The 23,564-nt window shown below is 44.3% G+C and overlaps 1 protein-coding gene across 2 annotated transcripts in view; it reads right to left on the bottom strand.

Annotated features, from left to right (window-relative positions):
• PDE8A (phosphodiesterase 8A) overlaps positions 1 to 23,564 on the bottom strand; it is a 1,868,130-nt gene that overhangs the window by 179,738 nt on the left and 1,664,828 nt on the right. For both annotated transcript variants that reach the window (XM_069624978.1, XM_069624977.1), the window contains exon 17: positions 14,434 to 14,632. In XM_069624978.1, coding sequence (XP_069481079.1) covers positions 14,434 to 14,632 — 199 coding nt within the window. The remainder of the gene's footprint in view (positions 1 to 14,433; positions 14,633 to 23,564) is intronic.

Here is a 23,564-nt window from a genome sequence, read left to right as displayed (position 1 = left end):
GGTTGTAGACTACAGGGCTTTTCTGAATCTGAGCCTTCCCCTTCTTCATATATGGAAGATAAAGCCCTGAAATAATCAGAACGTGGAAGAGGTCTGAAGTTCATCTCAAGTGATGAGGGGTCTATATTAGTCATCACTGGCTGAGAAAGACTCAAAATCGTCGAGGTAGACATCACAGGTCTCTATGTAATTGTGAAAGGTGTCGATGTACTCGAGATTGGCCTCGATGTTGTTGAGGGATCTGGGATTTTCTTCGATGCCGCCAATGGGGTCGACACCGGTCTCAACGTTCTTGAAGGAGACCCTGATGCCTCGGTTGCAAACGGTGTTGAAGGGGCACGAGGCGTCGGTAATTTCTCCTTCGACAAAGTCGTTGATGGTGTTGATGACGCAGTTTTGGACTTCGAAGGTAAGGTCGACGTTTTATGCGTCGAAGAGGCTTTTTCTCTACTAGAGGGTTCATGACGCTCTCGAGGAGTATGTTTTGCCGAGTTCGACGACTCACGGCTTTTATGTTTATCAGGTTTTTTACCCGGGGTATCGCCTCCAGGTATCTCTGAGGGGTGAAGGCTGCGTTCTCGAAAACTCTTAACATTTTTAAACAAAATTCCTCCCACTGAGCCAGGGAGCTGTACTTAGTGGGGCAAGCAACTTTCTTCTGGGGAACTGGAGGACGAAGGTGAGGGCGATTTATGACGCCTCTTCGTATTGTGTCTCGAAGCGGATGAGTGGTGTGATCCACGCCGAGACCTCGAACAGGAGTGCTTTCTTTTTCGACGAGGAGACAACGGTCTCGACTCGTCAGAGGTCAATTTCGAAGGGGTAACAAATTTAACGGTCTTACCTTTCTCCAGCTGCCCCCTACGCTCCCTCAAGGCTTTCGTCTTCATAGAAAGACATTCTTCACACTCTGAACACGGGCACCATAGACAGATCAGGTGGGGATCAATTCAGGGCGTCAATGGAGCTAACGAAGATGCCATTGTGGATTGAAGATTCAATGTTTTTTCTTCATGAAATTTCAAAGTTTTTGATTCACTGAGGAACCAAGCGTTACGTCTCCGAGGCTTACGAAGTGCGGAAAAACAGAACTGAGCAACGGACGCTGCACGTGACTATTTATACCTTATGACGTTGACGCCGATACGGAGGCCTCCAAGGGACATGGACTCGAGGGACATCGAAGTGCAGTGCCCTCTACTGAAAAAGCAATTCTGAGGCCAGCAAGCTGGAAATGAATATCAAAGATAAGGAATATGTGGGAGGAAACAATCCATTCGAATAATTCTTTAAGTTTGTTAAGAGCATTCTCCACCTGCTTAGTGTATGAATCGGTAGGTATATCTTGCCTCCAAGGGATCTTCCATGAAGGACACAAAACCTTTCCAGCACAGCTGATTACGAGGTCCTCGGTGCAGAGTGATCAGGATCATTCTTGTCCCACACTCTTTTAACTAAATCAGCACGAAAGAAATCAGAGGGAACACATACACATTGTTGAATTCCCAGGAGATCACCAGTGCTGAGACCTCTTTGGAGAAGAGGCAGAAGGTCTTGCACTTACTGTTTTAAATGGTGTGAGAAACCAGATGGTATTCTCCCACCCACTCCTTTGGGATCTTCCATTCAAGTGGCGAGGGAAGGGCCATTGCTTTTGGATCCAGACCTGGGACAAGCGAGTGAAGGGTCACTAGGGATTGGGAGGAGAATACCCAAGGGCGAGAAATAGTATTTCCCCAGTCCCAAAGACACCCCAACCAACTCTTCCCTCAGCCTTTATGACATATATCCAATCTCACCCCATCTCGCACTCCCCATTTCCAACAAATAGTGAGATGAGGAAGAGGTAACTAAGATCAGTAAAGATTACCCATAGGAATAATATGGGGAAAGAAAGGGAAACATACCACAGAAATAACTCAAGTTGTCCCACAAATAGAGTCAGGCAGGGTCAGGCATTTGACAGTAACCATTCACACCAGACAAAACTTGACTGGTTGTTTCACTATAAAAGGTGTGGTCTGACACAGATGTATGAGCAAGTAGGTGAGAAAGCAGGAGAGCGAGTTGGGAGGATAACCAAGATGCAAGCGTTTCCCAGGACTGGAGGCCAGAGACCTGAATGCTGAGACGCTAAGAAACTGCAGTGCGAAAGAGCAGAAGTGTGGCGTGTGAGCTGGGTCTCCAGGGAGCAAAGAGGGGTCTGTGTATGGAATCCGAGAAGCGTGCTGGTCCCCTGCAGAACCAGTGTATGCATTTGCTTGTTCCCCTGGGCCAGTGAAACAGCCCAGGAGTGTCCGTTGAGACCCTGACCTCAGAACGAAGTCGTTGTGAAGCTGCGACACAGAAGTCAGCCAGGTGTGAGAAACCAAAGGGAGTCCCAAACGCTAGTCCGCAGGTACTTGTCATCGAGGTGGCCAGGACACGGATATTGCGTTTGGATCCAGTTCTTAGAGGTGGACCAGGGTGGGAGGATCACCTGGGTGAGGGGTCTTCAGGGAGTGGGGGTGGGGCGACTGATGGTGAGACGCAGTTTCCCCCCTTTCCCGTACCCATTATCACTCCCATTTCATAGGATTCTCTGATGTCCCAACTCTCCCCCGCCCTATTCTACACAAATACTGGGCCGAGGAAGAGGGCGACTGAGAGTAACAAGGCTTACCCTTACATATCTCATTGGACATGTCCCACTAATCGGGTCAGGCAAAGTCATCCACTTGACTTTAACTACATACATCTGACACCGATTAGCTCTGAAAGGGGGAGCATAGAGACACACTTTGAGCAAGGTGGAACACGAGAAGCAGCAGAACTTCCGGGGCAAAGGCAAATCTACTGGAGCAGAGTGACTGATAGAGGGACTAGAATCAAGGGTAAAGAAACCCAGGAGCTCCCTGCAGGAGGTCATTGCCTCCAAAGAACCGTAAGAGATACATGGAGAAGGCCAAATCCGAGACAAGAAGACTGCTTTGTGTTTCAAAGGCACCCACGACCGTCCCGGGTGAACAACAGAGTTGGGGAGGCGAGGCCAATCCTGTGGTAATAACCTTGACTCTTGAGTTCAAATGGAAAAAGACAAGAAAGGAATGCACACAGCCGGTGAGTTGGCGAGTGAGATGAAAGACTGGTGTGTGTTAAGGAAAGATTGAAGTGACAACAATATATCTAACAATTGAAGGCTGCACGTGTGTGGATGAAACGCGAAGAAAGGCATACCTGTGTGAACTTTAAAAATAACCGATAACTGTGACACCAGTGATACAGAGTAGCGGAGTGGTCCGGCGAAAGGAAGTAGCCCACTCGAAAGTCTCAGCGAAAGGTGAAATGTTCTTGTAATAAAGCCACAAAGTGAACTGAATGAACTTTAAAACGTGATAATCAAGATTGACCCGGGCAAGAGGTGAAGTGAAATATGAATGTTGAACTCTTGTGCTTATGATATTAAACTACATAGACCAAGAAACACTGGGGCAAATAAAACAAGAGGGCGAGCTGAAGGGAAAGTCGAAGTGGTCCTACAGAGGTCTAAAGTAAAAGCCTTGCACTCAACATCAGGAAAAGGTCAGAGCCCGACTGAGGGAGAAGTGTGATGTGTTAGGGGAAGGGAACCCCTAATGAATGTGAATAAAGCTTGGGGAAGGGAACTGCTGCAAGTGCTGTGATTGAAAAGTCCAAGCCTGACCGAGGGCGACCTACATGAACTTTTATTTTGAGAGGTCCGAGCCTGATCGAGGGAGACCTATGTGAACTTTTGGTTGAATGGTGAACCTTTTTGTTGAACTGTGAAAGAACTTTTGGAACGCTGGAAAAGTGACTTTAACGTGGAAGGCCAGACGGGCCTAGATCCATGTTGTGAACTGCTTTGTTTTGAGTACCTGAGACAGAGTGTGTAATCCGGTAAAAGGGGACCGCCTTACTCCGCGGTGTCCAACGTGGGGAGCAGAGCTGACTCAGCCATTTTGATTCGTTATATTCTAACACTGATTTCTCTTTGCATAAATATTCCCCTTTACACACTTTTTGTATAAGAGATAGGGCAGGCATTATTTTGTTATTATAGGCAGTAGTCGAAGTGAGCGGGAGCGGGGCTCCTCTACTTTTTTGAATTAAGTTTTACTGTTCCTATACTTTTATTTTAAAAAGAAACCGTTCTGGAATGGTTTCATTTTAAAATAGGTGTAGGAAGAAGTTGAAACTTGCACTTTCAGTGCACTGCACTGAGCGTTCCCTTAAACAGCACACGCATGTGTTTGGGGGTTTGTATTGTGGGTGGGAGGGTGCGTGGTGATGGGGTTTGTGGGGAGTGGGTGCAGGCCAGCAGGTAACATAGTTCCACTACTTTTTTTCATACACTTCGACCACTGAGTATAGGCCATTTTGATTTGACCGAGATTGACTAAGACTGTATTTTCTTTATTATTTGATGGTAGAGACTACTCCCATCTTAGCTATAGGAGTTTTTCTAAACCCTGAGAATGTAATAAAAGTTTTACAGATTGTACCTTTAGTGTCAGTGTCATACTTGCGATACCATGCCTCCCTTACACCAGTGAGTCTGAAAGCATTGCAGGGCTGGGCTGTGAAGAGCATGATACAAGGTAGCACTAGAAACGCTTAAGCAAGAGGATCGTGTTTGAGAGAGCATTCGATTGTAGCTAATGGGAAGTCTGCAACAAAGATACAAGTAACAGTATAAGCAGGAGACACGCGTGTATGAAATAATAAATGAAAGGAAATTGAATAATGAAGTAATACGAATGAAAGAGGGCCAGAAATCTGTGAAAAAGGTGCAAGAGGCACGCCAGGAAAAGACAGTATAAATAGGGGGCGAGTGACCCAAAAACAAAGAAACAAGTGCAAGAGTGCACAAAAGAATGAAAGAAGCGTCCAAGAAACACAAATAAGGAATACAGGACAGTGAAATTGTGCCTGGAAAAGGGAAAGGAATACATGAAAATGGTGCAGGAAGCATTTGAAGATAACAAGTGCAAGCGAAAGGAAGTATAAGAAACAAAGAGAGGGGCAGAAGATCAGAGTGGTCGTGCTGAGAAAAACCAAAGCGCCTCGAGTTTTCGAAAGCGTCTTGAGTCTATCCAATAAGAATATGATATGCAAGAAAGACTGTACATGAGAAAAGGGCACACCCTTACCAGTGGTCTTTGTGTTTGGAAAGCTGGAAGAGGCCTTAGCTTGGGGAAGGGAACCCTGAGAGGCCTATTGAGAAAAGTAGACTGTGTTTAGAGTTCGTGCCAGTCAGGCATTCCACCAACCCTGGAACCTTAGTAAATAAAGGTTTAAAAATGAATACTTTTGAGTCTGTGTCTCTCTTGATACCATGCCTGTCTCACAATGGTAACCGAACAGGTAAATCTGAGCAGCTTCACACCTGAAGAAGCTCTCATCCACAACTCCCATTTGTGTGACACCCTAGTGAGCCAATTCTGCACTTCCGTCTGATTGTACAGACTGCTGGCGAGGTGTGGAGCTATCACTGTCATCTCGTTCTGGATTGTCCAAAACCACAGGAGCATGGGTCCCTGCACAGCTTGAGCGACCCCACACCACCCATATTGTTGATGTAGTGTATTGTGGTAGTATTGTCCGTGAGGAACTAGACATTTAAACCTCTGATTGATGTTAATAAGGATTGCAATGCTAGCCAAACTGGCCAGAGTTCCAGCAGGTTGAAGGGAAAGAACCTTCCCGGACCGTCTCACAGACTGCTTACTGAATGATACTACTGATCCCTATTCCCTCAAAGAAGCATCCATGACCAGAGTGAGAGTCTGCCACAGCTGCTGGAATGGGGCCCCCTGAATGAGGTTGGTCATGAAGACCAAAAAATCAGGTCCTAGCAGACATGTGCAGGAACCTGGTTAATATTCCTCATGTCCCACTCACTTCTCAGGGACCACTGTAGCAACAGCAGGACTATGAAAATTATTCAGTCCTAGCTTCCTCAAGAAAAAATGAGCTGGGAGTAACCCCACTCCCACCCCTACCATTCAGTTGAAAACGAGCTACCTTGATCTGAATGCTGGTTACCCTCTCTAAAGGCAGAATAGCATTTGAAGGGGGTTGGAAAGGGTTTCTTCAGGATGGTGGAAAACCTAAATTGCGAAGGAAGCTGTACGCTACCCCAAGGTCCCGTACGGACCCTTTGCCTGATCTAGTTTATAGCAGCCAATCATCCAAATACCTCCTTTTGTGAATGGGCCACCCCCAAAGCCAAGACTTTCATGACTACTCATGGTGAGGTCCAAGGGGAACACTGCCAAATGGTACTGAGTGCCGCACACCACAAAAATGTATTTCCAATGTTTGGAGCGAATAGGGACGTGAAAGTATGTGTCCTGCAAATTCAGAGACACAAGTCAGTCTTGATGGATTTGCGCCAAGGTGACCACGTTGAATTGGTCCTTTCAGAGAAGCCTGTTGAGGAGTCTCAGATCAAACACGGGTCTGAGTCCTTCATCCTTCTTTGGAATCTGGAAGTAACAGGAATACCAGTCTTCCCTGACTTCCTCTGCTGCAAGCACCAGCATGCCTTTCAGCAAAAGCTAAGCGATTTACTAAAAAAGGAGCAGTTCGGAAGGAGGCACAGACAAAGTAAGGGGGTTTGGGAGGGCTTTAACAAGAGAGGCGGGCAGAAATATTGATTTGCATGTAAACATCTATCCGACGCAACCTGGTACCATGCGCTCATTAAGAGTCAAATCCTGCGATTCTCAGTTCCTCCTTCAAAGATTAGAGGCCTTACCAAAGTTTTCAAAATTACCAGAGCCTCTCATATATGACCTTCCTGCTGGACTGCTGACAATGAAAGGCAGTTTAGAATGTTCGGACAATGCCTTTCTATTACTCCTGACCAATCACAGATCTTATTTGGAATCTCCATTTTGGCTTGGGAAGCTCTCCACACTCTGAACTTCAAGGTTAAGGCCCAAACCATAAATCATGTTCATCACATACTTACTCACCTCATTAAACCACAACTCCATGAAACCTGACAGTAGCCCCATGAAACCCGACAATTGCCCTCAGCTTCTAAAACCAATTTTGTGTTGTTCAGTCATGCCGGTCTATGCACATCAAGACATATTCAGATCCCTCTAGCGACAATATCGAAATGTCATGTGGCAAACTCTAGCATGCCCAAAGAAAAATGTTTGGTGTCTGCAATACCAACGAAGATTGATTCTGCCTGAGGTGGCAAGTGCTGTTGAGATAAACCTTTTGGAGGATGATGTACAACATTTTTTCTTCCTTGACAGAGGAGGTAGAAATTGTCATGAAAGAGTATGTTGAGCCCCTAAACTGAGCCACAGCTACAGCTACAACAGCTAAGTGTGCCAGTTGATTTGTCCCCTAGGCATATTCTCTATCCTACTGGGGTTCTGAATTTGGGATCTAGCTATTTGTTGTTCACCTGGTGAGTGCAATGTCTCCCATAGTTTCTTTGCCTCTTTAAACATACTGAGCATCATTACGAGGTTGGATGTGCAGTAAAAATTGGCAGCAGTCCATTCCTGCACCGTCGAACTATGAGATTGGCGGTGGGGTGGAGGACTTACATCCAGCACAAAGCTGGAAATGAATCTGCCACCCTACCGCCATTTTCTTGACAGAATTAGCATGGCGTTACTGCCGCTGGAGGTAATTCCGTCGAAAACCCACCATGGAGTCATATGGACTAAGAAAATGGGGATTTACACCACCATCCTGCAGTATGTCTGCGGGACCACGTGGTGGTAATGGTAAACAAGTTTGGGGGTAGTTCAGCAGAATTACAGCCAACCTACTGCCAATTTTGTAATGAGACCCATTGTGTTGCAGAGGCATTACAGTTTTCCCCAGTTTCACTGAAAGGACCAGTGGCCTAGGCTGGCTCTGATTCTGGCATCTGTCCAGGAACTGAATAACCAACAGGATGCACTCATAGGATGTTTTAAGAGCATGCTGCAAGTCCCCATCCTCTGTACTGCCATCATACATGTAAAGGGCACTTTCTGGAGATCTAGGATGAGAATGGAAACTATCTGGCTCAGCTGAATATAGCAGGGGAGACCCGGATTGGACTGAGAAGTCTCTCAATTTAGGGACAGAAGTGGTGCTACCGGAAGTTAAGAGGATGGAACAGGAGGATCCACAGGAGTAGATCAACCTCCTAAATCAGGCTCTTGAAAAAAGTTGTCAGGAAAGAAGATTACATGACCTGCGTGAATCTATGAAGAAAGTATGTGCCGACAGCAGTTTCGGGTACATCACTTTGGATTTGGAAAGTCACTACATGGTGGAATATGGTGTTGATAGAAAGCACTTGACCAAGGGGGTTGGCAATAACCAATCAACTCTCATTTGAAAATGATATGGCAGTTTTACACCCACATAGGAATGTGTGAAGTCGAATAATCTAATAGGCTTACTTCCATTGAGGATTGTGGCAGCTGCCCCTACTGTCATGGTCTGGGAAGTTTGTGCCACTTGTACAGGGGAAGATACAACTGTGAAAGACATTGCCTCAACCAGACTGTGACGGCTAAGGCCAGTCAAGAGCTGTGGCAGCAGTTATCAATTATTTTTACTTTAGAGGATCAGAAGGAGTTTACATGCAATCATACATTTTTTAAATAAGCATGTGACAACGCTTAGGACAATATATGAGCAGTTTGTTTCATTCTCTTTGATAAATAATGTATTAGACCCAATGACTGCTCTGGTGTGTGGTGGTAGGGCTTGACCTACAAGCAGAATCCTTCTCTTGAAGAGGTTGTGACGCAGGCTAGTAGTCATGCAATACCTATTAGTCACAAGTAGGTGCATTCGTAGCCTTGTGTGAGGGCAATGACAGACCTGTCAAGATGCAGGCATAACATAAGTTCTCTAACAGGTTGACCATCTACAAAATGTTGTAAATCCTGTCCTCAGGAGGAAAAGCCTTCCCCCAGCGAGAGTCCAGATCTGCTCCGCTTGAGAAGATCTCTTGAAGTTCAGAGAGAATTCAGGGCTCTGAGAGAGGTGGCAGTTGCAAGGAAGGTGAGGTACCGCCTGTTCTGTACAAGGAGTTCATATGAGCCAATCGTCCAGGTAAGGAAAGAAGTTAATATTTTCCCTCCTGAGATGGGCTGCCACCACCAATACCAACTTGGTAAAGACCCTCTGGGTGGAGGTAAGACCACAAAAGTCAGTACACGACACTGGTAAAGGGCATCACCAATCATGAACCTCAGGTACTTCTTGTGGTTTGGATGTATAGGCACATGAAAATTAAAGGCCTGAAGATCCAGTTCCCAGGCTTGTAGGCTAGGGGCCAATGTCACCATCTCAAACCTGTCTTTTCTTAGAACTTTCCTAAGAAGCCTGAGGTCCAAAAAGCCTGTGCCTTTAAAGAACCAAAATAATAGGGAGAGTACCACCCCTTTCCCAAATCCTCCTAGGGAACCGTTTCTATGTCTGCTTTCAGCAGAGCGTTGAGAACTAGGATGAGAGCTTCCTAGATCCACCACCTCTGCTTAAGGATGAAGAGATTGACGGGAAGGTAGGTGCCCAAGTCTGCTGTACTGCCAGCCCTAGGAGCTTTTCAAGGGATTTGTCAGCCATCATTTTGGAATAGCTGTAGCCCATCGAAATTCATTTAAGAGTGTGGCATTAACGTTGGGAGTGTATCCCAATGTCATCACCCAGGTGTGCCTTCAAACCACGAGTGCTGTTCCCATGACTCGGGCCACACAGTCTGCTGTGCCCAGGCCTGTATGAAGCACCTGGTTTGATGCTTCCTTGCCATATGATAAAACTGAATTAAAAGCATCTCTTACCTGCCCTCGGGGAGGTGATCGGATATATACGTGATTATTTTGTAAATGAAGATTTTGAATACAAAAATAATCACAGACATCACCCCCTGCCCATTATCCCCTGACCCTCCACCCCGCGTCCATATTTACCTATGCTGCCAACTTGCCTGCTGCTCCTCTGCACGGCTCTATCCCTGCAACACGGGTTCCGCCCCCTCATTGAGAGGCAGAGCTTCCGCTGTAGGGTGCTTTTTTTCTTCTTTATTTGTCCCCTGCATTCCTTTTTAGGGAAGCAGGGGACACAACCCCACCCATTAATTTCAAGTAAGGACATTTTTTTTTTTTTTTTTCTCAATGCTGAATTTGGCATTTTCTCCCACTCAATTTATTTCCTATTTCTTCGATGGATACCAGGTGACCTGCTGCGTCCGATATCACCTTTAGAAATACACTTCCTGCCCCAAAAAGATTCTTTCTAACAGCATAGAGCTTTTTGCTCACGTGGTCCAGTAAAGCAAAGGGAATGCAGGTGAATGAATTTGTGTTGTGGCCGCCTTCATCACCAAGCTCTATGGAGAGGAGTATTTTCGACAGACAGACTGGATCAGAAAAGGCTGGTCTGTATTTTTTTAATAGATGCTTATTCGTTGAGGCCATGGAGCAGGGATGTTGCCACAGCTCCAAAACTTGGTCTGACAGAGGCCATGTTGAAGGACAAGGTATTGGGGCCCTTTGTCTAAGATGTCAGTCAGGACATACTGACAGAGCTCCCGTTCCCAACGTGTCAACCACTATCTCTATTGTGTGTTGTAATGAATCAAGCATTTCCTTGTGAGGCTAGGGATGTGAGCCTGCTACACAATACCCTGCATAGGTGTAGAGGCAGGCAGAACCTCACCGGGAGAGACTCCCCCCTTGTACCCTTCATTGGGGACAAGGAATCCCGTTCCAAAGAGGAACTCCCTAAGTCACTTACTCACAATCCTGTGGTAATCACAACTACCGGAAGAATACATGCAGAACAAGTCTATATTTGTTATTTCCAGAATCTGTGAAAAAATGTGGAAAATAAAACTACTCCACTAGTACTGGGACAAATCAATGGAGCAATACTGATTGGTAATAGAAAACAGAAGACGGACTTTGGCATTGCATAAAGGGTGTCCCAAGGCCGTGTCATAAATCAAGCCGGAGTAGTCCTAGGAGAGAGAGAAACCTTGGTGTAAGAAATCAGCTGCGCAATTAAGCTGACAGAGAGGGACGCACAGTACGCATGCTGCAAAGAAAACTGGCATCCAACCAGCACCTGGAGGAAAAGCGAAGCAAGTGAAGTTTGAAGACATAAGTCTTCCACAGGCAAGTTAACCCAGAGTGGTGGCATGACCGAGAGTCAGTGGACAGAGAAGTCTGATAGAAACTGAGACCGCTTACGAGATAGCACCATGAGGCATGCACATTGGCGAGAAGGAAATGGATCTGTGAGAGGCCAACCTCACCCAAGGAGAAGGCGATCCCGACCTGACCACAGACCCGGTGACACCAACCCTAAGAAAAAGAGGTAATGGGGAAGGTGGGAAACCCAGGAGGAGTATCGAGAATCATTACTGGACTACTCATACTCGTCCCAGGTAGGAACAAGTACATAAAGAGTGATAATCATTACTGGGCTACTCATACTCGCCCCAGTAATGAGCAAGTATATAATATGAGAGAGAATCATTACTGGGCTACTCATACTTGTCCCAGTGAGGAACCAGAGTGGAGGAAAAGTGGGAATCATTACATGACTACTCATGCCCATCCTAGTGACAAACTAAAGTGGAAGGAGAGTGAGAATCATTAAATGAGTAATCATTCTTATGCCAGTAAACGGTTTGTGTTGGAACCACATAAGAGTGAATCTGATAATTGGAACAAAAGTAAGTGCCGCAGACAAAGAAAAGATTGGACAGTGAATCAAGAGAGTGTCAAGCGAGTGTCTCAAGCAACAAGAGGAAACCAAGAGAGACTAATAAACAAAGCAGCAAGAGAACAAAGTCTGTGAGAGTTATGGAAGAACCCCATTGATGAACTATATGAGTTGATAAAAGTAGTCACGTTGAAGCATCTCTGGATACTTTATTAAAGTGAACTGTTGCAGAAGTTAGCCCACAGGAGAAGGGGGTCATTCTCCTGTGCCTCAGTTAATTTGTCAGTAGTAGGGTCATCATAGATTCGTTTTGGACTGGACAGATCTTTCTCTTGGGACTCACTGATGACTGACAAGCACCCTAGTTAGTTTTGTTAGTTATGGGATCATCATAGCTTAAGGAAAGTGAGGCATTTTCACCTTTTCTTTAAATAAAGTTTAAGTTAAAATTGAAGATCTGTGTGGTAAGCCTCCTTCTGACCTGCCACAGTGTCTAAAGGCCACATCTGAGTGATCTATATTAGGTGAAGTATCAAGCCCACCAGCATCCCGGAGGTCGTCAGCTAGCTCTGACAAATCAAGTTCTGTCATTATCGGCTCATCAGGTTCCCGATTCGAGGCACCCGTAATAGCTTAAGGCCGAAGAGTATAGGGCCTTCTTCCTCATCGCCAGGAAGTAACATTCCCTCAAGGTAGGTTTGTGACATTCTGTGTCCTGTGAAAGTGGCAGTAATTGTGCCCTGCGTTGCATCAGGTTTGCACAAAGAATGCCTTGAGGCGATCTTGCTCGACTTCGATGCTGAGGCATCACACCTCACTTTCTTTTTCGAGATGGGATTTGAGCCTTTCAAGCGTATGGATGCCACTTCTTCAAAACCATGCTGCCTCAAATAATACAGTGGATCTTCCTTTCAAGAAGGTGTTGTGGCTGTCAAAACTGATGCTTTGGAAAAATATCTAGCATTTTCTGTCATAACACCTCCCATTCTTCAGCGAAAGAAGTGGCTGTATGGCATTTAACTTTTTTTGTCAATGAGTCTGACGAGTCCTCCTCACTTCCATTCCGACTGAACCGGTGCCTTAGATTCTCCTTATGCGCCGAGGAGAATGTAGAGTGATGAGAGTCACTTCTTCAGTGCATCCTCTACAGTGTTCATGTGTTCTTTTACAGCCATCTTTCTCTGGAGAGGGTTTTGTTCAGGTCTGGGATTTTCTGTCACGCTGCCCTCTGAAGAATGACTCCAGGAGGTGGTTTACCATAATTCTGCCAGGGTCGACCTAATGCCAAATCGCTTTAGGATACATAGCTTGGCAGGACCTGCACGCTTCTAACACCAAATGCAGACATATTAGCGGTCAATTATCGACATCTTAGTAATGCAGATCCTACACTGCTTGAATCCTAAATCCTTTGAAGTGCCCGGCATGGCATAAATAGGAATGACGCAGAGAAGAATCACTGAAGGGGAGTGTGTTCCTGGCACGCAGAAAACAGAAACTGAGGTCATGGGACGTGTTGTGCCCGATATCCAGGCTGACCCCCTCACTTCCAGAGCAAAGGAGTGGACATTCAAAGTGGATCTGGGCAGAGGCACACCTCATCCCCCTGCTAGTGATAAGGGTTTCCAGTACCAGCAGTCACTGCTAACAATAGATCTGAGAAAAGGTATCTTTGGGAGGACACAAATGGCCTCATTCCAAGTGTGACGGTCCGGAAACAAGGGTGCCAGTAAGCTGGCTTCAGGGGCCATTGCACCCGGCACAGTCAGACCTGCTGGGTGCAACGACCTCTGCAGGCAGACGTTTCACAGAAGCACCAACACTGTTGGGAACAGTGTCAGTGCTTCCTTCTCCCCACTCCCATGGAACGGGGAGTTACCAAACTCGCCGCCTGACTTCCCGTGCCACCAGGACTTGTAATGTGCCAGTGGCACTGGGAAGTCAGGTGGCGGATTCACTGTTTCCGGGTCGGTGGCATCCCGCTGGTGGCACCGACGGGTTACCGCCGACCTCGGAATGAAGCCCAATGTATTAGAAATCCACAGTTAAATTCTAAAACAGTATACTGGAAACAGTAATTAAATATTGCAGAATTAACAGTGCTCCCAGCGAAATAAAGAGGGGTTATCCATTATACTTATTTTTGTTTTTTGTCATCTATGGACAGCATGCTCAGTATAAAAATCCAATGGAAAAATAAATAAAATAAAATTAGTTCGAGCAGAAGATCGCATTATAGACCAATAAGCATTAAAAAACACCCAAAAAAAAAGACAACATAAATCTTAGCAAGTGTACTTGCGACAACTGGTTTGGACACGATCCCAATTTAGAAAACGTGAATTGAAATATGAAATCTGCAAATATTAATAGCAATTTTGCAGAGCGAGAACCAGGCTGACATGTTCTTGGGGGGGCAGATGGGGGGGGGGGGGTGACGGGGTGGGGAGGAAGGAAGAGATTTGCATAGTTGTGGCTTTTTTTTGCTACACATTGTTTTGAATGACGTCTTTACTTCTGCCATTAGGTGGCAAGCATGAGTGGTCTTTGCACATTCTATTAATCATATCCATTGTCAATGTTGTAATAGATCCCCCCACTGATTTTTCTGGGGTGGGAAAGTTATGGCAAAATTTATTGATGATGATTTCTCAGATAAAAAGTACAACATTTCTCATGGCCGATGGAATTTAGTTACAAAATGCGTTTTTGGTGCTCTTGTGGACTTACCTTTACTCGTTCTTTAGAAAGAAAGTAGGCAGTGGCATGGAGGACATCGGCAGAATGTGTGGAATTGTGATATGTGTTTGTTGAATGGTAATTTGATTCAATAACATGTAACCAAGACCGTAGAGTTGATTCTGAACATTTCAAGAATTCACAAACTCCAAACTGAGCAAATATTTTAAGACCAAGAAACACTAGAGGCCTAAATGAAAAAGAGAACAAGGACATATTAGACCAAAAGGAACAGAGATCCAAGAACTGCAGCAAGCATTCATTCTGTATACATAACAGAGAAGTTACTAACTTGTTATAATCTCGATCAGGCCATAGTCATAATCTTTTAAAATGTCTACACCGGTAAAGCGGGCATCCACAGTACCTAATATAGTAACTAATCTAACTTTTCAAAACACAAAAGAAACTCCACAAGGTTCCTCATTTTAAGGTCCTTAATATGAGTGTCGAACACAGAACCTTTAACACCTTGACTGAGACTCACCTCCTACACCCGGCAGAGCCCAGGGTGTCACAGACAAAAGAAAGGTCTCTGGGACAAGCAGGGTACGCAGACTCCTCGCTGCCCACCAATTTAGGATATATAGTAGTAGTAGCAGTAGTAAAAGTATTTATTGAGGGCAACAGATTATAGAGAAAAGAAAAGTTTCCACGCGCTATATACAAAAATAAAAACAAACAATATACAGTACAAACAATAAATAGACACACATACAGAGTACAATTAGCAGGGATAGCAGTGCCCCAAAACATTTTACATTATGTAGAACCTAAATTGGTGAGCATGGAGGATTCTGTGTTATATGGAATCTGTGATATATTAAAAATGACCTTCATGGTGTTTCAGGTTCTCTTAGTCCAGGCCCTCCCTCCTTCACAATTGGTTGGGAACTTCTGCATATGAAGGCGGGCTGGAAAAAGCTGGCTGCAAAAGATAGCTGTCACTTTATGAAAATTGAAGGTGTAAGGCCTACATCACGCGTGCGCCCCTCCATGCGTCAGGCCCACACCTTACCCCTACGTCACCAACGTTCCACACACAGCTCCTGTGGTTCTGTAGATGGCGGTAGAAGTTAAGTATATGCTTAACTTAAATCTCCATCATTTTTAATTTCTCTTTTGTCCTGGCTCTCCCTCCTTTGCGACTGGTTAGGAGCAGACTAAACAGCCTTAGAATAGGTAAGGGTGGAGGAGACAGCATGAACGGAATTCAGGCAAACATCGGAGGAGGGGACCATCCAAAGGACTGCTTTATCCTAATGGAAAACTATCTAAGGTTCCTTTGAGGAGAGAGCCAATCCTTCTAGCCGAAGTAATGGCTACTAAAAATGCTATTTTCCCTGTTAGAAGTTCTAATTAACATGATGCCACAGGCTCCAATGGTTTTTGCATTAGAGCTGACAAAACTATGCTGAGATCGCACTGAGGTTGAGGTTCAAGAATAGAGGGATATAAACGTAGAGGGATATAAACATAGAGGGCCCTCAAAGAGCCTACGAAAGTCTTTGTTTGAAAGAGAGAAATACTTATGTTCTCGGTTTAGGTATGCTCCAAAGCCGATAAGTAATACTTTGACACTTGTGGAAACTAGATGAGACATGAATGACATGACACTATCAATAGAAGCCTCTAGAGAATTAAGGTTGTGGACTAAGGCCCAGGACATAACTGTAACCATTTGCTACAATATTGCTTCTTATTAGAAGCTTTTTTGGAAGCTGACATGATTGTTAGATTTTGTTCTAACAACTGTAAGTGGGAGAAGGTTAGTTTTTCAGGAATCATGCCTTCAAGTTCAGTAATTGAGGGCTGGGATGAAGAACCTGCCCGTTCTATTGAGTCAACAGATCCCTCGATGATGGGAGACCTAATTTGGAAGTCTCTGCTAACTCCAGCTATAAAAATCATTGTTAGATTCTGTGACATTTTGAATTTGAGCAATGTTTTGTGTATCACTGGGAGAGGTGAAAAGCGTTAAGTGCTAGGTTCGACCAATCCAGGTGTAGAGCATCACCCAGGGACTGAAGACCCTGACCTTGCTATAACGCAAACTGAGGACATGGGACCTCATTACGAGGTTGGAGGTAGCCATGGAGCTGTTAGCTCCATGGCTACCTCCAAAACCCTACCGACTCCGCCCTGGTGAATGGAGCAATTACTGGTCCATTCCAAGGTTGGCGGGACCGGTAATTCCCGATTCACCAGGGCCTTTCCCCATTCCCATTGAGCCCCCATAGGGCTCAATGGGAATGGGGAAGGCGCTAATAACGGTACCGCAAATTGTGGTACCGTTATTAGCTCCAGAGTCCCTTTGCGGGTCCCATCCTTAACGCGTGGAAAAACCAGGCGTTGAGGGAGGACCTGCAAAGGGAACTCATAGTAGGGTAGTAAAGGATTACCGGCACCGGTGTCCTTACCAGTGCCGGTAATCCCTTACCGCCCACCTCGTAATGATGAGGCCCATGGAGTGTTTTGCTGGTAAGCAAAGAGGTCTACTGATGGATGCCCCCACGTCTAAAATATTGTCTTTGCTAATGACGGTTTCAGCTCCCATTCGTGCAAAGTAAACTGTAACCAGCTCAGTTTGTCGGTGGGTGGTCATAATTTCGAAAAAAAAATGTCGACAGACAAAAATGTCAACAAAAAAATGTCGAAAAAAAAAATGTCGACTTTCGTTTTTTTTAACTTTCGTTTTTTTTAATTATATATTTATTTTAGGGGTTCGGGAGTTAGAAAAAAGGGAAAAATTTAAAAAAAAATTAAAAAAGGGGGGTTGGGGGGGAACCCCCCATTTAAAAAAAAAAATGCATTGAAAAAAAAAGTCGACATTTTTTGTTTTCGACATTTTTTTTCTCGATATTTTGACTTTCGACATTTTTGTTGTCGAAATTATCACTGTAAACCCAGTTTGTCTGCTAGGACGTTCTTCTTTCCCTCCAGATGGGACAGAAACAAGAAAATGTGAATCTGAATGGCACAATACCAAATTGTTTCTCTCCAAGGAGACACAGGGGAAGGGAACGAGTACCCCCTGCTTGTTGATAGAACATTGCAGTGGTTGTCTGTGAGAATTTTAACCACCTTTCCTTGAAGTGAGGGAAGAAAATATTTTATAGCGAAAAATATGGGTCTTAGTTCCAGGACATTTATGTGGTCCCTTTTTTCGTGAGACGACCAAAGGCCATGTGCGGGTAGACTTAGACAATGGGCTCCCCAACCTTAGTCGGATGAGTCTGTTGTAATAATTAATTGGTGAAAGGGAGGCTGAAAGGGAGACCCGATTAATAGGTTGTATGAGGAGTTCCACCAGATTAGGGAGTCCTGGACTTGCTTTGGAATTTGAATTTGAATTTCCTGAGAATGCAACAGTTGGTTCCAGTTGCACGCAGGATGCCACTGAACTGTTCTCATATGGAGCATTGCAAAGGGAACTAGGTTTATACAAGAGGCCATTAGTCCCAAGAGTCTTTGAAACCACCAAGCTGTTAGAACCTGATGTGTTTGGTACTTCAAGATGACTTGCCTCCACCCGTTCCGGGGGAGGGAAGGGTTTCTGTAGAGTAGTATCTATTACTGCTCCTAGAAATTGGATCCTTTGCGAAGGGATGAGTTTGGATTTTTCCACATTTATGGAAAACCCTAGGTTGAAAAGAGTGTGGAAAGTTAATTGCATCTTGTGAAGCAATTCCTCCGGAGATTGGGCCTTGAGGAGCCAGTTGTCTAGGTAAGGCTATAGATGTACTGTTATTAACCGAAGGTAAGCTGCTACTGTTCCCAGAATTCTTGTGAATACCCTGGGAGCAGAATTGAGTCCGAAGGGCAGACATGTGATCTGGTAATGAAACCTTCCTATGGTGAACCTCAGGAACTGACAGTGATCTTTGAAGATGGGAATGTGAAAATAAGCATCCTGTAGATCTATAGATGCTATCCAATCATTCAGATGAAGAGAGGCTAGAATCTGAGGAATGGTAACCATATGGAAGGTTTCGATAACCAAAAACTGGTTGAAATGTGAATTGGCCGGATCCCGCGGATTTTCTGTGGGATTAGAAACTAACGGGAATAAAACCCTCAACCTAATTCCTCTTGAGGAACCAATTCTATTGCTCCTATGGAAAGGAGTTTTTGGATCTCTACCAGGAGCTCCGGGGGTGATTTTTGGAGCTTCGGGGGAGAAGATGGGAGAATATCCGTAAGGGCAAGACTGTAACCGTGTTGAATAATATTCAAAACCCATTCCTCTTGAGTAATGCTTTCCAAATGAGGAAGAAAGTTGGAAACCCTTACTGCTACCGGGGATGTATGCTCCTTGATAATAGTTGGAGCAGAAAGTGGGTACATCCCCGGGACGAAGTCAAATAGACTTCTTTTGTTTTCGTGAAGAATTTGAAGAACGGGAAGGCCCCAACTTTCATTTATAGAAGGACCGTCCCTCTTTAATATAGCAGGAGCCCAGCAACATATAGCGTCCACAGCTTCAGGAGATGTACTGTTAAACCTAAAGAAAAAATGTTTCCGGACGGAAGTCCATGGTCACTTTTTATGGGAGTAACTCAGAGTTAACCTTGTACCCATGGGACTAATAGTGAGAAACGAACCAGCACTTTTTTTAGATGACAAAGAGTACATGCTGGGGTTTAGTAAGATTTCAACGAAATGCAGCAGGGATTTAATGGCCCTAACTATCACAACAGCAAAACAAATACACTTGAAAATACAACAAGAACTCAAAGAAGAAGAATCTACATTCCTGAATGACAATATCTCACTAATGCCAGAGAGAAGCTAAAAGAGATTGACAAAACCTTAGAACAATTTGTATCAATGACTTTGGAGAAGAAATATAAAAAGTTGGCAAAAGACATTGCCAACTTCAAAATTGAACTTGTCTATCCATACCTCTCAGCGGAATACAAGGATAAGAAAGAAAAAGAAAGACTGGCAAATCAAACATCCACAACCCGAAACAGGCACAAATGGGTTTCATTCTCAGATACTTCAAGCTCGGACTCCTCATCAGGAGACCCCGGTCAAGCCAGAAACAGGAATACACAACAAGGCCAACATCAACCACCTCACCAGATGCCTTTTTTTTTAGGACAAATGGCCCCCAGAGGAGCTTACTGGGGGCCACCACCTTATCCACAGGCTATGCAGTTCCTGACCTTCCCACAATGGGGACAGCGCAATCGACAGAGACGGACCAACTGAAGACACTGAAGGAAATTCCAATATTCAACCTATCAGGAGTAGAACTGTGCAAAGAGGAAATTTCAATCCTCGCTAAAGGCCAATCTTTTGTACCGACTAATTACACAGACTGGTTTAAACTGGACACAGAAGTCTTCAATTTATTCAGAAGCATTAGAAGAAAGGTTTTTTTAAAGATCAAGAGCCCGGCCCGGATATTGATGACTCGGGTCTCAGAGTAAAATCTACATTTAACCCAACTGAGAACGAAGTACCTGGGTCCCTGATAGCATTTGAGAAATGCATCATTAAAGAAATAAAAAAGCTACAAGATAAACCCCAACACAAAAGGAACAACCTAACAGTAGATGAACGAAAAGCACTAACTAACCTGGCTGAGAACAAACAACTTATTATTAAAGCAGCTGATAAAGGGGGAGGCATTGTCATTCAAAATATTAAACAGTATAAAGAGATGGTGATGCTCTTACTGAACCAACCGGGAAACTACAAAAAACTCAAGAAGGATCCAACAGCAGAAATCAAGACCAGAATCCAGGAAGTGTCTAGATACGCATTACAGCACAACTGAATCTCAGAGAGAGAAGAAATCTTCCTCAATATTTCTGAAAATAGGACCCCGGTACTATATGCTTTGCCCAAAATTCACAAAAACAGCCAAGCCCCTCCAGGTAGACCTATTGTGTCAGGGTGTGGCTCGATACTTGAACCGGTCTGCAAGTTCATAGACCACTTCCTCAAGCCACTTAGCCAGAAAACGCCTACATATTTAAGAGATACCATGTCTACTATAACAAAATTTGAAGGACTACCATTTAATAAAGACCAAGAACTTTTAGTCACCATGGATATCGTCAGCTTGTAAACAAGCATCCCCCAAGAAGCAGCAGTGGAGTGCATTACAAATCATTTGACTCACTTCATGTTACAGAAAAGAGTCCCTACGAATTTCATTGTAGAACTGCTGGAACTTGCCCTGACAAATAATTTTTTCTCGTTTGATGACACTTTTTACCTCCAAACCAGTGGAACGGCCATGGGAGCAGCATTTGCCCCTAGCATGGCAGTCATCTTCATGGCAGAATTCGAGAGTCTCTATGTCAACAACGCCTCAAACCCCTTTCAGGATAAAATCAATTCATGGTATAGGTACATCGACAATATCATTTTAATATGGAAGGGAGATGAAAACAGCCTTGTGGACTTCCTCAACTGGCTCAATACCAAATTCAAGAAATAAAATTTTCCATGATATGCAGCAACACAACAATCTGCTTCCTTGATCTATCCATCTCAGACAACAATGGAACCTTAATATGCAATCTTTTTACAAAAGAGACGGACATAAACACATTGCTTCATTACAACAGTCACCATCTGAAAAGTCTACGTGACAATCTTCCTTACGGCCAATTCCTAAGGTTAAGACGTAATTGCACGGAATTAGACCAATATAACAAACATGCCAAGGTCCTCCAAAACAAACTACAAGAAAGAGGGTACCCGAAAAAGCTCATTAAAATAATTACAAAAAGAGCCAAATACACGCCGAGAAAGAGCCTATTAACACCAAAAATGGCTAATCCCAACAGCGACAACACCCTTACCTTTGTGTCCACCTTTGGGCAAGACACCAGCAAACACAAAGGAATACTTAAAAAATGGTGGCCGTTGGTACAACTGAGCCTTCCGGAAGAGAAAGTGCCAAGGATGGCCTTGAAAAGATCCAAAAACCTCAAAGAGATTCTTACGCATGCTAGACTTGACAATAAGACACAAAGATCAATGATCTGGAACATTCGAGAGATAAGAGGCCATCACCCATGAGGCACATGTACAGTATGCCGATTTACTAAAAAAAATGAATTCATTCAAGATTGGTGAAAAAGACTGGCAACTGAGACAATTTACGAACTGTAAAACAGCTAATGTAATTTACATAATTGAGTGTCCCTGTGGGCTTCAATATGTAGGTAAAACTATTTGCCAAATTCACAAAAGAATAGGATAACACCGTTCCCGGATCAGATCTAAGTCCTTAACATCCCCATTGGTCCAACATTATATAGAACATCATCACGGACCGGATGACATCTTTTGGTGGGTTGCAGATACAGTCCCCAACACTAGCGGAACAAGTAACTCGTTAAATCACAAAGAGGCCTGGTGGATCTTCAAACTTAAAAGTATCACCAACGGGCTGAATGAAGCAGAACCCGTAGGCTTTCGTGGCTAATTTTCCATCTCCACTTAGCCCTAATACCAGTTCATTATCCCAGTGTTCCTAGACCTTTTCCGGTCCAATACAGCTTGGCTATCTTTTCCCCCCGGGCTATGCAGTATGTGAGAACATATTCTAGATACCTAGTTGCCTCTTATGGTTCTAGCCTCCTTCGGGACCTATGCAGCCCAGCTCACCGTACCACCTGGGCAACATAATATAGGAGACCTTAACCTGATTACAAAGTACCTGTACGCTTCCTCCCTTCCGTGTCAACCTTTAAATTTTTTCACGTGGCTTTCATATTCGATTACATTATTTAATTGCAAACACCAATGCTCACTCTCAGGTCATTTAATCTCCTTAGTAGTCACGGCGATCACTCGATTAATGTGACATATTCGCATTATCTCTGCAAATACTTGTATACCAGCATTCATGAGCGTCCCCTTGACTATGGGACGCTGGACAGATCCAATATTTTTCAGTGCACGCATGTGCATGCTGACTTCATCGTACACTGCTTCCCTAACGCATGCGCTCCGAGTTCGGACGCGGGAACTCCCGTCTGTACATGCGCGCTGGTACAATTCACTTTTTACACACATGCGCAATATACATAGAGAAGACAGCTTCACGTCAATCAGAGTCGGCTCTCTTGCTGTACACTTCGACTACGACCCAGATTAACGGCCAACAACAGGTATTTTTCTGGTTCTTTGCTAACCGCCGGGATCATGCACCTTTTAACCAGCCGGTCAACATATAGGACAGAGTAACAGCTTCTCTGTACTCTCCTCTTTCTGTCTCCCCTATTTAGGCTACCGTCCTGTTGTGGGCAATATACAAGCCCACATCCTACCGGACGCCTCCGCCAGCTTAATTTTGGGTGGGACCCCCTCTACCATGAGCACTAAGTAACAACGCCATGCCTGGTGAGTCCCCTATATTTTGTATGATGGTGCAGATCTTCCACCCTACCCTGTTTCAAATAAGAGTATGTTTATCGCTTATATAGTGCTCTAATACAGCCTTCTGGATCCTATTTACCCCACAGCAGCCTGATACTGCCTCAAACCGGTTCTGATCCATCATGAATCATATACTACGTCTGTGACATTGATGGACAGCCTACTGCAAGATCCACTATATGATACTACCCCCCAGGTTGGTCCCGTGCCTTCTTACTCTTATTAATTTCACTGATGGTGTACCATAATTATGGAAAGCCTTTTTACTGTCATGATCACTATCAACACCCCCTTACCACTGTAGGCATTAAAAGAGTCCCCTTACCTTTCCTCTTTTTTAGGAAGACCTGTTCCAGGCCCTAGATGAAGGCACCTTGCCGAAACATCTGAGGACCAGCACCCTGCTGTGCGCCACTTGGCCCTTCCAACTTTCTGATTTATATCCAGACGTCGACCATGTGTTAGGTCACTCTCTAGCCTGGCTAAATATAACCAAATGTATTACCTATTAACTATGTTTCTTTGGTTGGTTGTATTATGTAATTTTAGCTATCACTTGTCACTATAGGTGGTGGTTATGCACACAAATTTTCCAGCACAAATTCACTCTAGTGATGTATAAACAAAATTTTACTACCTTTCAGTTACCATTTTGTCTGCACTTTCAAATGATTGGTTGAAGTACTATTACATACTGAAGAAATTCTAATGTG

This window comes from Ambystoma mexicanum, chromosome 11 (genome assembly GCF_040938575.1).
Source record: "Ambystoma mexicanum isolate Mex_15411 chromosome 11, UKY_AmexF1_1, whole genome shotgun sequence".
NCBI lineage: Eukaryota > Metazoa > Chordata > Amphibia > Caudata > Ambystomatidae > Ambystoma > Ambystoma mexicanum.
This window is presented reverse-complemented; position numbering and strand designations above follow the sequence as displayed.